Below are 17,797 nucleotides of genomic sequence, written 5' to 3' on the forward strand. Positions count from 1 at the left end.
TAATTATTTGTTGAGGAACCTTACTAGCTTAAATTTTCTGTTGAGATGAAAAATTCATTATGATCCAAAAGTTATCTGCTATTTATGGTTTTGATATGCCAGGTTTACTGTTGGAAAGGCCTACGATTTTCAGCTCGACAGGACTTGGAAGGATTTTCTCGAGTACGGTTCACTTTCTAAAGAACATATGAATATCTACAAGAGGATCACAATTATCTGTTCTTTAACTGGATACAATTGCAATTATTTGTTTGATATAGTTTACTGATCATGGCATTGAAGGAGTTGTACCACCAGAACTTCTACCACCGGAGGTTCGGTCCAAGTTTCATACAAAACCTGGTGACAAGACAAAACGAGCTAAAAAGGAAGAAGCAAAAGGTGCCGCAGCGCAGCCCGAAGATAGTCAGGTAGTTGCAAATCCTTTGATAACCTATGTTAAACACCACGCACCTCGATTTTATTCTCGGATAATCTATATTCTGAAGAATTTCAAAATCTTTAACTGCTTGGACGTTGTTGAAGTGGTTTGCCCTTTTTCTTTTGCTATACTACAAACCATTAACTCAGAACCAACATCAACACTGATTGTACAGATGCATTTTGAGTTTGGAATGATCGACTCTAACATCCTTTCTTCAGAATATCTCAAACTCATTCTTTATAGCAAGAGGCGCTGAAGATGTAAACTAATTTTCTATGTTTAGGTAGCATCAGCTGCAGTTGAGACTGATGGTGTTGGTAGTGGAGCTGAGCTTGAAGATGGAGTGGCTCCTATGGACTCTGATGCTACAGCTGGAGAAGTTCAGAAGCAGAGCCCTGATATGGACTCTGGCCATGAGGCTGGCCAATCTGAAGCTGAAGGTGAAGCCGAAGGGGATGCTAAAAATGATGTCAAAATGGAGGTTGAGGCTGCAGTTCATGATGAAACAAGTCCAAAGGAAGATGGCAACCCAACAAGCAGAGATACACGTAGCACTCGCAAAGAAAACTGATTTCTTAGTCTCTGCAAATCAGGAAAGGTGAGTTGTAGCAGCTTTCTGCCTCTCTCAGCTGCTGATCGAGACAGCAATAGAATCCCAGAAAAGATGAAACTGCACTGTTATATAGAGCTCTCATTTTCTTCAAATCTTAATGAGTTGTATATTGCTAACCGGGAGCAAGAACCAGATGTTTTTTCTGTCTATAAACACTCTCAATTGAGGCCTTTTAAGACATTCCATGTGTCATGATCGACTCACGTTATAGAATATATCATCGGAAAATTTTGGAGAGTATGTAACGTTATATGTCATACATAATAAGGGTAGGTTAGGACAACTGATACGAGAGGGAATTTAATAGTAACCATGTTGTACGATCGTTAGAGATGCTTATTATCAGATGGGTTGTGATATGAGCGGATCCCTGAGCCCGCAGTAACAACGCCCATCAAATTCTCCAGCTACCAGTTGTGGCTTCCTTCCCGAGGCAACACGGCAAACACAAAATCCCATGTCCCGTATAAGAAGGGATACAAGTGCAGCTCGCTGCTGCTCTTCAAAAATAACACGGTTACCTTCTTACCTGGTTCATCTATTTAACCGTTGATCATATTATTAAAGACACTTCGTCTTCGAAATGAAATCAGCTAGTATTGTCCATTGTGAAATGCGCCTACAGGGCCTCGAGATCATCCACATGTAACCTTGGGTCCTTTGCGGATGTAGGAAATCGTCGAGCGATCATTCAAGTCCTACCTATTATTATTTCAAATCAGAATCCTTAGTTTGACTAATTCTTCATTTCATAACAAAAATGTCTCGAAGCAGAATCTGATTCAAGCAACACTTGTAAGTGACTCGAGGATCCCACAAGCTGAAAGGCTCTTTTTAAGTTCCCAAACTTGATATGTTGAGGATGACTTGACAACAAAAACAACCACTAAAACATGCAATTATGTGGTGTCATTATGTTACAGAGAGAGAGAGAGAGAACTTCTACTATTCCAAACACAAGTGCCACAATCAATAGAACAAAGAAGAAGAAAGCACAACAAGAATCTGTAATTCCATAATCATCAACTAACCTCTAGGGCATCTTCTTTATCATCCTTTTCACCAGTTGGCAACTTAGGAACTTCTGCATTGTTATCATATTTGGCATCAACCGAAGCATATGAAATGCCCCTGCCTGAACTGGAACCTGAATCAGGCTCTCCTGATTGCTGAGATGTATTCAACGCACGACAATGAGGACAGTAGTAAGATATGCAAGGATAATCTTCTTTCCTTGCCAGTCCTGTAAAAACAAAGTCAGTTGACTAGTTTGCTTTCTATAGATATAGCACCAAGCGATTTGTTGCTACTTATATAAAAAAGGGAACATGAATGTCCATTCCACGAACCATTATGCATATGGCAGTTGCCACATATGAGTGCATAGCTCTGCGATGGATCCTCACCCACAAGCAATGCAGCTATACGAGCAATCCAACCACCATCACTAGCACCAGAGGCTTTGTAGTGTTCAACAACCTTCTGAGTCTGAGCGGAAATTTCTTGGTCATCGACCCCAAGCTCGTCCGAAGTTTCGTTGACCATTTGAGATACAATAGTGCTCCCAGTGCTATTGCTTCTTGCATGTGATTGTTTCCTGTTCCTCAGCCCAGTGGTTATGACAGGGTCAGCATCACTGCCTTTTGCCACTGTACTTGTATTTGGTTCATCTCCAACATAAACTTTCAGACCAGAGTCAGCCCCCAACTTAGATGCCAGAACTGTTGCTGCTGCAGCCTTTGCAGCAGGATCAAGGTCATATTTCTGGAGATGAAAGGCCAGAATTTAATTTAACACGACTAAAAAGAAAACCAAATAAAAGAAGCATAATACTATTGAGGATTTGAGATTGAATTGCACCATGTTTATTTCTACCATGGATTTTCAAGGTTTTTATTCCCTATAGTCCAAGAACCAACAGGGTGGAAGTTTGGAATATATATGTACACAGGTGTAAGATGTACATCTGAGATGTTCAGGCTCCGGTCAGATTTGCAAAACCTTCTATATATGTGTGTGTGTGTAATAACATGCACATGTAGTATCATAGTATCTAACAGAAACATTATCTGTCCAGTGATTTAAAAAGGCGCTTGGGCGCTCGCCTAGGCGCTCGGGCGAGGCGAGGCGAGGCCCGAGCGCCTCACTAAACTTCCAGGCGACGCGCTTCAAAGAGGCACCGCCTAGGCGCTTGCCCGAGCCCAGGCGCTGGGCGCTTCGGGCAAGCGCCTGTGTTAAACCAGGCGACTGAACCAAGATTTTAGGTCTGGTTCGGTCTCCGGTGGTTAGTTGGTTCAATCGAACAAATTAAAATCGATATCAGTTGTCATTGCCCAACCCTAACCGGCTAACCCTACTCGTTGCCGCTTTCACTCCCGCGCTCGCTACTTGCCGCTGTCGCTGCTCGCAACCGCTGCCGCTGCTCGCCGCTCCTGCTCCCGCTCTCGCTGCCTCCTTACACTCCCACTCCCGCTGGCCCCTTACATTCCCGCTCCCACTGCCGCTGCCTCCTTACACTCCCGCTCCGGCTGCCGCTGTCGCTTCCTCTTTTCTCAGTCAGCACCCCCTTACACTCTTCCTTCTCCTTCTGTATACTGTTAACAGTATACTGTATGCTGTTAATAGTATACAACAGTATACTGTTAATATTGTTAGGTTTATTTGAAATTATTAATTTTTAATACAGTTAATAGATTAATAATAGATTTTCTTAATTTAATAGCATATTTTTATTTAAAATTTTAAATAATTATATTTATTAATTATATTATATATTTTTATATTTTAGCCCCTCGCTTCGCTCGAGCGAGCGCCTAGCGCCTCGGGCATTTTTGGACCTTAGCGCCTTTTGACGCATAGCGCTTTTAAAATCACTGTATCTGACTATTATTAGCTAATCACCTGAATTAGTTGTTGTGTGGTGTAATAGTTTGTTCTCTCTTTAAGCTCATCGATCTTCGCTTTCCTCTCAGCTCGCAGCCTTTCAAGTGTCTTCTGGTCCTTGTGATCAACTACATATAGCAATTTTGGAGTTAGTTGAAGTGCACAATGGCATATAGGAAAAACAATGATCAAACAAATGTAAATAACCTGAGAAAATCCACATACAACACAATAAAGAAACTACTGCTGAGGTGAATCATGAACCAAACAAAAGATGTTAACTTTCCAACAAAAGCCAAAAGATGTCAACGTAAATTTTATAGGAAATGGAACACATTAAATATGTTACTAATTCAATAACCACTTTGGCAGAAACACATGTGACTATGTAGGATGTAACATGTACTTGAAACCTTCATTAGAAGTAACTAGCTTACATCCACATGGACTGACTATATATATATATATATATATATAGTGCATGTGTGTGTACTCTTTATAAACATAGATCAGTATAAACAAGTAGAGATTATAAGTTTATATTGAGGACTTCAAAATATGGGAAAAGTAATCTTTGTCGGGAATGTATTCTTTCCTCCAGGTTGTGGTTCTTGCTGTTAGAAACTTTCAGTTATATTGGTAAGATCCATATTTTCCATCTAAATATATCATCTTTTCATAAGGGGTTGGTGATATCTATATGAGTGCAAGTCTATTTATGATGTATTATTTAGAGGATATAACAAAAAAGTACAGGTTTGACTTTTTTCCGATCGCGATGGCCTCTTCCTCCTCTCCTTCCCCCGATGCTTCATCTCCTTCTCCCTCCCCACTCCCTACTCCCAGTGAACCCCCCAACCCCACCAATACTGGTCCAAATCCTCAATAACCTCCTCTTCTTGCTCTTCACCCTCTCCTTCCCAAACTAATCTTCGCCGAGGTTTCAAAAAAAAAGAAAATAGAATCTTTATATGAATATCATACGTTAACCACTCTTTGGGAAATTCTATTTCTTGGAGGTTTTTCTCCTTGAATGGCTTGAGCTATACATAATGTCAATTAGTAAACATAAAATAATGAATTAGACTATGATTTGAGTCATTATTTTGTTCTTCCTTATAAAAAAAGAAATTTCATTCATCCTCATAGCTTAAGTTGGGTAATTCTCACATAATCTGAAGGGGAATCCTTAGCCATTTATTTAGCTATCTCCAACCTCTATTGTTTGTCTCTTCAATCAGTCGATCGTGTCATATGGGCCTGGATCAGACATCAAATTGCTTCAATTTTAATTGAGAGAATATTGTACCTATCTTATATATATCAAAAAGATATACAACCAAACCTATCTTTGGGGGCTTTCAATCGAAGATAATCATCATAGATCTTGCAAATAGTTCTTTTTTTTGTTTCTGTTTCTCCACCAAAGAAGAAATGTTAAGGGTCCTCACAAGAGGCCCTTGGTTTGTCAAAGGAAGAGCCCTCACTCTTTTGCTGCAGAGAACTTCTAATTTCTTTGAGAGAAGGTTGTCTCAGCACCTACATGAATTTTATTTCTAGGCCTTTCCCTTGAACTGATGCAACAGATAGCCTCCCATCTAGAAAAACCCCTAAAAATAGATAGTATTATGCTCACAAGTACGAGAGCTAAATTCACTAGAGTCTACATTATAATGGCCTTCTCTAACCCTATCCTTCAAGGACTTTGGGTAAGAGTAAGCTCCTTATAGATTTTCTAATCCATGGCTTTCAAAAACCTCCCCAACCTCTGCTTTTCTTGTGGAATGGTCTGTCATAGAATGAACTCGTGCTCCTTGGCCAAAGAGACCACCGCTCCTAGCATACAGGAAGGTACTGCTAAGGTTTCTCCTAAGAACCCCTAGGGAAGACGACTCCCTATACAGCCATTGGGTTCGAGTCAAACATCGACCAAGCTCAAATCTGTTAGACCCAACCACATCAATATTATCCCTGATGATCGAACTACTCTCAAGGAATCATAGTGTGATTAACAGTCTCTTTCATTCCTTTGTTTTAGGAGAAAATATATGATATTTATGTTCTTCATACCCCAATAGTGACCTTTTGAGTTTGGACATGTTTTCCTTTTGGAAGCCTAATTGCTAAACTAGCTTATCTCTACTTCATGCAGGGATCTTCAAGGACGTTTCTGATAATAGGGAGGAAGCTTGGTTTGGTTGGAAGATGATGTGGAGCCTTAACGTTTCCCCCAAAGTGAAACTTTTCCTACGGAAATTACTCTGGAATAGACTCCTCTGTTTTGTTCTATTTGCTCGAATATTTCTCTCTCAAGTTAACCCTTGTCCTGCCTGTAAAATGTTCAATGACTCTAATTCACATGTCTTTCCAAAATGCTCCTTTGCTTCTGCTGACTGGAATGTAATTCAATCACATGTAAACTCTTGTTTCAGACACTTTGACAATTAATTAAATGGTGATTAGCTTGAAGAAATGCCTGACCAGGGGAAACAAGAAACTATTATGGTTCGATGCATTATTACTAATTCACTTTGGATGCTCAGGTTGAGCAGTAACAAGTCCCACTTTCATATCTACCAAACTAAACCTTAGTCCATTTTGTGCAAAGTGCTTGATCTGACCAACAACCCTTCTAGTGGGGCTCCAATGAATATTCCTTCTACTAACAGCATCGGACATCATTTTCACTGTATGATTGAATATGATAGCTCCTTTCACCTTCAAGTTTTGAAGACTCAGGTTACATCATAAAATGGAGCCACAAGGGACATCTTTGTTGTTGGATGTGGTGCATCCAGGAAAATGAATGCATCATATGCTGAATTATATGCGGTGCTACATGGACTTCAAAGAGCTAAAGAGAAGGATTCCATCTCTGGATTGGACAAATGACTAGGAGATCATTAGCTTTCCCAACAACTCCAGCGCTACTCGGTCCTTGGAACCAACTGTCTAATATCCTGGAATTAGCTAATGAAGTTAATGTGATTTGGTTTAGTTACTTACCCAGGAATTCTAATCAGTTGGCACATTGTTTCAGCAACTTTAGTGGCCTTGATAGTTTTTCCTCATGCATGGGGAGATGATTTTGTAATGCATGGCCAATGTACCAAACTACCTTTTTGACAAATAAATAGATAGATGTCTCTCTTTCAAAGAAAATACAGGTTTGAGTAAAAAGAGTGTGATATCATTGGTGATTCCCAAGACAAATTATCACATGTTCTCTACTTGTAAGAGATATTTAATCCATATCTAATCAATTAAATGGATGTTGAACTTATCCATGTTGTTGTGCCCTACTGTAGGGTGCACTATGGTTGCAGAAAGATTCCATGAGAATTGATTTTCCATGGGAATTCCCTTTCACAATGTTAACATTGTTAAAAAAAATTAAAAATTCAGGAAAACTTTCCAGATTCCAAGGAAAATATACAATGCTTCATAAATTTTTTTCATTTTTAATAAAATTTCTAAGAATGCTGAAAACCACATGAAAACATGTTTAACAATTATAAATTGAAAACTTCTTAGAAAATTACATATCCAGTTTCCTGATTGTGAATAGAATTTGAAGACCTACCAAATATTTCTCAAAAAATTTTCAGTTTAGTTGTGTCTACAACTTTACTAATCTGAGTCACCACCATGTGTGTTATCGATCATTGTCGTCATCACTATTGTCCTTACACCCCATTAAGACCATTAATGACACCGCCATCATCATGGTCAGTATCAGCATTGCCACAATTTTTACAGACACCACTATAATCATCTCTGACCATCACTATCACAACAATGGCTGCCACCACTGTTGCCACCGATGTCACCATCACCATCAACAGCACTATCAGTGCCACAATATATCTATTCATCAAATTTTCTAGATTTATTTATTATTCCTAATTCATTTTTAACACCAATCATTTCCTTTATTAACCTTCAAACATGTACCACTATAAAACTACTACAAGAACACCCAAATATTCTACTCCTTGCTTGAGGATGTAACTAAATCAAAGCACATAACAAGATGTTGACCTTTCCTACACTTATAACTTCTAGCATATGCAGCTAATACAAAACATACTTTTACAAAAATGTGCTGAAGTAGAAAAACCCCTTCAACAAAAGTACCAAAAAGCTTCAACTAGGAACTCCCTCAAGTTCGAGGAATTGAAGCTAGAGCAGTGGCACCCTTGGGCTACTTGCTTCATAGATAAGTTTTTCTGCCGACCCCCTCCCCTCTCTATGGTTAGAAACTTTCTTCCTAATATTTGGTCTGTCTATTTCTATAATTAAATTTGGTTCTTTCTTGTTCTAATTTCAGAATGAGTCAGATGCTCTTAAGGTGTTTACAAATTTTAGGGGAGGTGTCCTACAACTCATACCCTATAAACATAATTTTCAGCCATTCATGAAGAAAATTGGTACTGCTCCAATTTGGATTCAACTTCCAGGTTTGCCGATGGAGTATTGCAACCAGGAATGCATCTTCCAATTAGTCGCATTGATCACAGCTTAAGGTGGATATCAGGTCACTAAGGTTAGAAAGGGAAACTATATTATGGTATATGTGGAAACAGATACCAACAAATTGCTTCTCTAAAGGGTTTGGATAGGTGAACCTAATTTTGGGGTGTTCCAAATCTAGACTATGAAAGTATTCATATTGTGTGTTTTAGTAGTGGTAATTAAGGTCATAAGAAAGAGGTTTGTCCCCTTAAGGTTCTCCTAGATGGAGCTGCCACACCTTTGGAAAAGGTGGCTCGACTGGAGATTGAGGTGGGCAAGGGGTGACTCAAATCAATGGTTAGGCACCCGGAGCAGAGTTCAGCAGCAGGAAAAAACCTTCTGAGTCCTCTGTGGCTTCTTTTGGGATGTTGCTAGCGTCAAAGAAGATGGGTTACAGGGTTGACAATAAGACAAGTGAGGAACACATGCCAAGGGAGGGAGGTGGTGTTGATCAAACAGTCCTTCTTATGCGCATGCTATATGAGGGTAAGACCAGTGGCATTCTTGTGATGTCAGCTTTAAATGTCTCTACTGCAAACGGTAGAGAGGCTTAGCTATGGCTAAATCTGCCTCAAAATACCTCGAGGTTATGAACAGATTGAGTAGAATAGAGATCGCAATATGTCGTAAGGACAGATGGATTTGGAAGCTAGATCCAAGAGGCTTAGCTACTGCTGAATCTGGCTCCATGAACCTGAGGGATATGAAGCCTGATTCTGTCATATGGGAGGGTTAGAAAGGCGATGAGAATTCCTATTTCTCTTATAATATAAATTTTTTGTTGGAAGCTTCTTCATAAGTGTCTTTCAACTACTTATAGACTAGCTAGCTGAATTTCAATGTTGAGATGTCCTACATGTGAGATGGCTTCTGAGCATGTGAGTCACCTGTTCTTTTTAGTGTGATTTCTCTCAGAGGTTTGGGAGTTGGTTGCTGGGAAACAAGGTAGCATGTTTCATTTTGTGGGGGTCTTGTGATACTGACCGGATTAAGGGAGGGGAGTGCCGCAAGGAATCCTGTTGATGGCTATAATAGCTGATATGCTTTTTGTTTATTTGGAAAGAGGTAGAAATGCTAAAATTTTTACTCAGTTGTGGCCTAATGTTAGAGGTATCCGGGCTCAATCCACTGCAGCCACTAGTAATTCTGCTAGAAAATTTAATTTTGACGGGATTAAATAGTGAATCTCATTTCTCTTAAATGGGAAAAACCATCCAAAGGAGTGATCAAGATAAATATTGGTGGCTCTGTTCTCTTGCAGGACGGGTGACTAAGCTTTGTGTTGTGAGATGATGCGAGTATGTGTCCATTGTCTGCACACAAATATATGTAAGGTTACTCACCTTCACAATCTGAGGCTCTAGCAATTAAGGAAGGATTCAAATTGCCTTGACAGGAAGGTATTTATAGGGTGCAGTTGGATATTGACTTTTAGATAATTATAAAGATTGCTGCAAGTGCAAAACTCCCTCTATGGGAGATCAGAATATAATTGGCTATGTAGAAGCTATAATTAAGCAATTTGTTTAATTTCATGCGCTCACTGCTATAGAGAAGATAACCAAATAGCCAATTGGGCTGCTGATTAGGGAAAGGGTAACCAAGGTGAATGCATTTTGTAAGGAGAGAATTCCTTCGGATTTAAAGAAATATAAGTGGCATAATTAGAGACAAAACAAGATAGAATAGTACAAATGCTAAGTTTCATATCTCCTTGTTATTTGTGTTGACCATTCAACTGGCTTTACAGTTTAAATCAAGGTTTGCAAATATCCCCCAGTAAGATTTTAGTATGGGTGGTTGGACCAAGGTAACCTGACATTACATCGGATACAAGACTTGCACCAATTGCGTGATACAGGCTTGTACCACCGAGTACAGGACTTGTAACAGGCAATAACTTTTTTTTTCTTTAGCATTTTTTCAGTTTTTTTCTGAAACTTGTTATGTACCAGTACCAGCTACCAGTACAGTTTGGACCAGTATCAGTCTACGCCAGGACTAGTATGGATCTGATACCAGAAATTAAAAATATTGGTTTGAATACCAAATATATTATGAGATGCAACGCATACATGTTCCCTTTAAAATGAAAGGTGCTGCAAAATGATATTGAAGATGATATAAACAGAATTTAAAATGTAATTTAAAATCAAACCAATCTGAGAGGTCCTTCAAAATGCATGACCAGTTTCACCAATAAAATTATTGCTAATTTTCTTCTAAGTAGTAAATTTTTTAAATAACACCACAATCAGATGAGGATGTCCCTAGTCATCCAAAATCCTAGACAAATCTGCTCTAGTGATATCCACTTCATGTTTGCATGTTACAAAAATAACATTGTAACAAAATCTTCTAAGTGCAAAATATATATACATGGCAATTTAATTAACAGAAAACCATCTAAAAACTTAAGATAAGAGGTAAGCAAGGCTCTAAAATTGGGCCAATGAAAGTATATTAATGCTGGAAGATGTTATGGGAATAAAAAAGACATGATATATATGTATATATATGATCTAAAAACAAAATAGGTCCAAGTGTAGAGATTGAGATATTTACGCATCCTCATGAAGCTTACAAGTGCTGAATAAATCATAGAAGATAAACCAGGTAAAACAAACATAGGAAGAACTCGTATAGCCCTCATCTTCCAGCTCATATCTGCTGATCTGGTTGTCATGATAGCATAAGCCACTGCTGCCACCTAGTAGAAATATCATGAACCACAAAAAGCACAATATGTTAGCAAAATGCATAATTAAATTTTATATTATAGACTTTAGATCATAGCTATCAGAACTGAATCAAAAAGCGACCCGACCATCACTAGGTCACTGGTCGGACCACATACTTAATTTAAAATATTTTAAACTATATAAATAATTCAAAATTATATGTAGTAAAAATATAAAATATTAAAAATAATAAAAAACAATATTAAACAAATTAAAACAAACCTTCAGTCGTATTGAATATGATTAAAATGATAATATCAACCAACATTATGAACATAAACTTTTATCCAAATTAAATAACACATGATAATTTCTTAAATGTAACCAAAGTTAATTGTTCAACAACATAAAATAAATAGTTTTTCCAACATAGTTATCATTACTTCAATAGCAGATACATATGAATTTCTCAAAGATCAAAGTGGATATCATTTCAATCATCAAAATGCCAGAACTAAACCAAAACGTACAATTTGAATCATATTCTGAATTTTCAAATTTTCAAAATCATGTTTCTGTTTGTTGCAACATTTAGTCAATTCTCCTCGTATTCATTTTGGTGACTAGAGAAGACAGTAATACACCAATCAAGAATCTAAGGCCTCACATCAAAACTTTAAAACTAAAATGTCTATTATCCTTCATATCTGTCACCATTGTTACTGTTGATTATCAGACTGGATCAAGCACCTTGGATTCAGATCAAGATGCTCCTAAACAATAAAGATTCCATCGTTGGATCAGGACTAGTGAAGAAAAACATGGGGCACATCACATACAATACAATGCATAGGAACTTTAAAGTTTGAACTGATCTTATGATTTCTAATTAACCAATTGAAATTTTTTATTTTTTGTTTTTGAGAATGACATTCTCCAGATAGGATCTCTAGGGCATCAATTGAACCCAAGAATAAAAAGAATGAAATCTGATACTGTGTAAACTGCAGTTATAACATATTTAAAAATAAAATTGCCAAATGTCATATTATATTATTAATTGGCTATATATAAGATTATAAATATGAGAGGTTTCTTAATCATAATAAAGCAAGAGACTGAAAAATGCAACCTAACACTAAGGTGGCTCAATGCACAAGGTTCCATGCAATGTGGGGTTAAGGAGGTCAATGGACATAGTCTTACCCTTGTAAACAAAGAAATGGGTTTTCTGACTCCTCCTGACCATAATGCAAAGGAGCAACTAGAACATGAGATCAACGGGGGCTAAAAATGCAAGACAATATCTTAAAATGATCAATCATTCCATAAGGTTTTGTTTGCAATGATGATTTTCATTATCCATGGGACTGTCAAGTGAAAGGATTTCTAATTTTTGGGCACAATAATTTGAATATTGTATAATTTTAAAGAACAGAATGAATCTTCAAATCAACCTTTTTCCACACTCCATCCAATCTATGTCGCTCCAAAGGTTCAACATGTTGTCGTGAACCTCACAGCATCACATTTTGGCTTTTACTTATAGAGATAAGAAACATGAACATAACCAAAAAGCCTTCTTCCAATACTTGATGACAGAATTATGAATCACTAACGACAAAATTTTCTACCTCCATGGCTTCCATACATTTTACCAAACCTTTTTTGTGTGCTATTCTTATAATTTCTGGGAGAAATTGAGATAATTCTCAAAAACTAAAGCATGTAGCTTTCATCAAATATGAAATTAGATTGAAATAAGAAAAAAGACAAAAAACTGCAACTTGTGCAGTAAATCAGCCAATATGATTTATTTGAACATTTATGTGTTTCTTTAATATGAATAATTCCCAAGTATTAATGCAAAACAGAAACCAAGATATTTATGTATGAATGAAAAAAATATATTACGAAATATAAAAGCATTCATAAAAGAACTCTCAGGACATACCAAGAAAATTAATCCCTTGGAATATTAAATGCTTGCTATAATTAATTTACTGATTCAAATAGGAAATAAAAAAATGAACAAAAACGAATGACAGAATTTGAAAGATTACTATAGCCCCACTACAAGCATTAAAATGGCATAAAAAACCAAGAAATGGAATAAACAATAACATGTAAGTTTGGTGGGGTCAATGAAATGTCTCTTACAATGCTTATAGATTAAAAGAATACAAATAATATGCTTACAATAAAAGATCCACTATCCGAAGCTGGATCCTAGCAATGGCCTCAAACATTTTCTGAGAAAGTATAGTAATCAAGAATTTGATTTTCAGTCCACGCTGGTCCACACCAGATTGTAGTGGGCCTATGTCCAAACCTATCACCGTGAGGGTCAATCCTTATAGGGTCTGCCAATATTGCACTGGTTTTGAATAGCGCTGCCTATGCCAATTGCCACTTACTGGGCTAACACCACCTTGCACTTTACCGTGATCTGTCTGTTTAGTTTAACAAACAGAAATTACCAAATGATACATATATTAGTTGGAATCAACAGCAATAGCAATGACCTTGATCTTTTAAAGAGAGGACGGTGACTGAATACTGAGAAGTATAGGTCTCAATATGGTTCTCCCTTCATTTTTAAACAAAAAAAAAAAAAGTTGCCAAAATGTGGAAACATATCTTAGTAAGAACAGCAAGTCCACCACATCAAACACTCAAGGGATGGAAGGCAATTTTGTTGCCCACTAAGATGTCATCTCATGAACAGACCTAGACTACCCACACAAGTCACAAAGGATTCTTGTGAAACGAACTCTGCAGAAATTTTAAAAACAATCCAAAAGGCTGAAGCGAAGCAACACGCTGAATCGCCTGAAGTAATTCACTGACACTGTGTTCCAAATCATGACATTACCCACCCATGTAATTTGGACTTTGGACTAAAAACAAAAAACATTAGTTAAAAAGTCAAACAAATGGACAAGTGTCTCCAATAATAAACTCGGAAAAAGAATCCATCAATTCTAGGAATATATTGATTTGATTCTAGCGGTCATTTCATTGAATAGGAGGAACAGAAAGGGGGTACTTCCTCGTGTTAGTCATCGGGAAAACCCACACTGTGCAATTTTTGGCGCTTCTAGAACCAAGATTTAAGAGCTAATCTGCGTATCCTACTCCAATCTATGAACCAACGCCCCCTAACTACAGCCAAGTATCCATGATAGGATTGCAACAGTCATCAGCTAAGCCTTAAAGATCGATAGGCTGCTAAATCAGTCATTCCGATCAAGATCCGAAAGTAGACACTCCTAAAAAAAACATCAGATAGGTTCATAACAACTCAACGATGGGCAAGAAGAAGGAGCCACCTCGAGGATGACGGAGAGGACGATAAGATCGCGGACGATCCGCCGTGATGATTGCGCCCGGTGCTTCATCCGCGAATGGACTGTAGCCTCCTCCTTGGACAAGTACTGAAGCCGTTTCTCATAGTCCTCGTTCCTCCCCGCAAAGATCCCGTGCCACAGCCGCGCCACGAACCCCCTCCGCTGCTTCTTGGGAGGAGAAGGAGGAGGAGGTGGTGGTGGTGGCGCCCCCGCAGCTAGGTTCTCCGCACCTCCGGCCGAACTGGCATCGTCCGCTGCCATCTAAGCAGGCAAATTAGAGCAGATCAACGAAGCAGGGACGATTGGAAGAGGGCGAGGGTGTAGATCGGAGCGGTAATCGATACCGGTCTTATGATAGTGACCGGATCTAAAAGAAGAGGAAGAGGAAGAGGAAAGTTGTAGGTTCTTGGCTTGGCTTGGCCGAGGTTACCGAATTAAATAGGATGTGCTTGGGGAATGGGGTTATTCTTTACATCAAAAGAAAGAATTGCTCTTTTCAACGAGCCTCCGCCCCCATCACGCATTGCCTGCTGCACTTTAATCTTTCTACTGTCGGAAGGAAAGGCAAAGGATTGATTGTGAAATGTATATAAAGGATATATATCTGATGTAATATTATATATTATATATATATATATATATATGTATTTTTTTTATTATTAATCTCTGACTGTCAGTTGAAACTGTAATTGATTCAAACCCGTCATCGGTCAACATAATTAGTAGTAGAACTGTTAATGAATATTAAAAAGAGGGGCACATACGTAATTCTTAATGTTTGAAGAGATGCATCTGATATTTATAAGGGCAGATAGATAGGTTTTCTTCAGACTTTGCAGGGATAGATATGTAGAAATTCATTTATAATATGTTTGTTTATTCTTTTAGATATATAAAAAGAAGGTATCTTTCGAAAGCAACGTAGACATTAAGAATATTCTTACAAATATGTTGATGAGATGGGTAGAATCTTTTAGATTTTTAGAACCAACGTCTCTGGAGGATAAGAAGAAATTGGGAAATGATTCTTACAATTTTGTGCGGTCTTTATTGATTTATGCTTGATTGTTGATCAACGGATACGAAGAAAACTAAGTCAGAATCAAGATTTGATGTGGATTAAGATTGAAGCCACTCCGCTGAGCATCGCATTTAGAGGAGAAACGAAAGAGAAAGGAGAAAGAAAAAGGTACAATATAATATGGTAGGTAGGCAGTATATTATATTATGATATTTGAAATGCTTTAAATTTACAAGCTCTACTCCATTAATCTCATTCATGCGTAGTAGTTCATGAGAAGATCGACACGCACAAGTATATTGATTGGGGTACATACGAGCTCGTCACACGATCAAACTATCTCCTCAAAGATCGTCTCCAAACTCCTGGCAGCGAGACTGCCATCCCTGGCCGGCCACCTTCCTCTCAGGCACTCTTCCACGATGAGTGGCCCGATCTCCGCCGGATTCGTGCGAGCGAGCAGCTCCTGGAACTCCCTCGTCGGCATCCGAACCTTCACCCGGCAGACGATCGTCGGGGCTCGCCGACCGTCGTGGGGTTCCGCCGGGTGCACGCTGCTGCTCCTGCCGATGCAGCCGCCCATGATGCCCAATTGCTTCTCTATTGAGTCAGCATTAATGTGGAGGAAGCTAGCGGCTATTTGTAGAGGCGCCAAGTAATGGCGTGGACAGTCTATGGTCGGCAGAAGTTGCAGAATTGATGGATGAAGACGGCAAGGAACGTTTCATTAGAGGAAAAACGATGGCGGGGCTGATGATGGAAGCTGCGGGAGGAGACGTGACGCGGGCGATCAGATATGTGCAAGTGTAGCGAAGGGAGTTTCTTTGACGTCCAGGAACGGACCGCATTTGTTGCCGAGCAAGCAAGCACGCAAGCGCAAGGCGGTGGTGCGCCCGCCTCAATTTGTCTTTCTTCCTTGTTTCTGTTGTTTCTTCATGTGAATATGTTCATTAAACAGATTTAACTGCGCAGGAAAACGTTCTTGTTTGAAACATCTGCGCATCGTTAGTTTCATGGTAGATTACTTCTGGGATTTCTTTTGGTCTTTGTTCTTGAAATTTCTCTACCTTCTTGCCGGTACCTTAAATGGTTGACGTGAGATGGCAGTGTTGAGATTGTTGTGGGTCTCACACGCAACTTCTGTTGGTGAACCCTTACGTCATCGTCGAGGAGTCCGCACCGCTCGATCCAATCCCGAATGTGTAAGGCTACTCACGTGGAGACTCAGGTGGAGGAAGTAGATGTCGGGTCGGGTGTGCTGTGGGCCTCACTATCCGCTTCCCCGTCGAGAGCCCTTGCACTTAGGTCGGGGTCGGGAGGTGGATTTCCCGACTCGATCCCTCTGAAGCTTGAGTTAAAGTGGAGCAGAATAAGAGAGAAAAGTCCCCTCTCTATCATTGTCCAGGTGATGGGTTTTTATACCTGCATGGTTCAATGATGACTGCCGACCCCTTGAGCGGTCAGCCCATATCTCCAGTGCGGACGCTTGTCCAACCTATATGGGTCGACGCCATCCCGAGCTTTCCGGGGTAGCTTCATACCATGCGACATACCTTGCACGGCCTTGTACAGCGCGGGAGGATGGTTGTTTTGTTTGAATCCGAAGTGTTGTGCCGATGTGGTCCGCCACATCGGCTTTGAAGCTCCATGTCAGTGCTAATGTGGCTGTGGATTGTTGCCAAAGGGTGTGGTATCAAAACATGCCCTATCATTCTCTCCCCCCCGAAAGAGTCATGCTCCAGCTCCTCCTAGAAGGGCTCGGGGGATGGCTAGGTGTTTTTTGCCTAAGTGAATCGACAATTGTATAGGAATTGTTGGCTTGGTAATTGGTTGATGCTAGACTGGTTGGGCAGTGTAGCTTTGGGAAATGATATTGATCAAAAGTTGCACTTGTCGAAAGCGAATGATGAACGACCATATGATTGGCCAAGCAGCATGGCTCGAGCACTAGAGATTGATGTGGCCGAGCACCATTGCTCGGGTATTAGAGATTGGTGTGGCCGAGCACCATAGCTCGAGCACTGGAGACTGACGTTGTCGAGCACCATAGCTTGGGCATTGGGGATTGATGTGGCCAAGGAGCACTACTCAGGCCCTTGTTTGGCCGAGCAACTACTCGGATGATGACTGAGCGTAGCATCGATGGACTACGTATGACTAGCCGAGTAATGCTACTTGGGTATTAGGGACTGATGTGGTCGAGCACCATAGCTCGAGTATTGGAGACTGGGATGGCCGAGCACCATAGCTCAAGTATTAGAGACTGGGATGGCCGAGCACCATAACTCGGGTACTGGAGACTGATGTGGC

At 39.5% G+C, this 17,797-nt stretch overlaps 2 protein-coding genes across 5 annotated transcripts in view; one reads left to right on the top strand and one right to left on the bottom strand.

Moving 5' to 3' along the window:
- The window catches only part of LOC135631715 (THO complex subunit 1-like), a 31,126-nt gene extending 29,909 nt beyond the window's left edge, over positions 1-1,217 (top strand). For 3 of the 4 annotated variants that reach the window (XM_065139500.1, XM_065139501.1, XM_065139503.1), the window contains 3 exons: positions 103-162; positions 261-410; positions 708-1,217. In XM_065139500.1, the coding sequence (XP_064995572.1) occupies positions 103-162; positions 261-410; positions 708-995 (498 nt within the window). In that variant the 3' untranslated portion in view covers positions 996-1,217. The remainder of the gene's footprint in view (positions 1-102; positions 163-260; positions 411-707) is intronic. The other variant, XM_065139504.1, reaches the window with a different exon arrangement.
- A 631-nt stretch (positions 1,218-1,848) lies between these two features.
- LOC135632060 (uncharacterized protein At2g24330-like) lies at positions 1,849-15,002 on the bottom strand. Its single transcript, XM_065140398.1, has 5 exons — positions 14,449-15,002; positions 11,001-11,145; positions 3,939-4,048; positions 2,387-2,801; positions 1,849-2,280 (listed from the first exon to the last, which is right to left on the bottom strand). Exons 1-5 carry the CDS (start codon positions 14,725-14,727, stop codon positions 2,060-2,062), a joined length of 1,170 nt encoding a protein of 389 aa, XP_064996470.1. The 5' UTR covers positions 14,728-15,002; the 3' UTR covers positions 1,849-2,059.
- Positions 15,003-17,797: the final 2,795 nt, after the last annotated feature.

The sequence above is a fragment of the Musa acuminata genome, chromosome BXJ3-2 (genome assembly GCF_036884655.1).
Source record: "Musa acuminata AAA Group cultivar baxijiao chromosome BXJ3-2, Cavendish_Baxijiao_AAA, whole genome shotgun sequence".
Lineage (NCBI taxonomy): Eukaryota > Viridiplantae > Streptophyta > Magnoliopsida > Zingiberales > Musaceae > Musa > Musa acuminata.

Coding starts and splice junctions, on each gene's coding strand:
- LOC135632060 (XM_065140398.1), bottom strand. CDS start 14,727: ATGGCAGCGGACGATGCCAGTTCGGCCGGAGGTGCGGAGAACCTAGCT. Junction 11,146..14,448: donor TCCTCTCCGTCATCCTCGAG/GTGGCTCCTTCT, acceptor TATTTCTACTAG/GTGGCAGCAGTGGCTTATGC. Junction 2,281..2,386: donor CAACTGCCATATGCATAATG/GTTCGTGGAATG, acceptor TTGTTTTTACAG/GACTGGCAAGGAAAGAAGAT.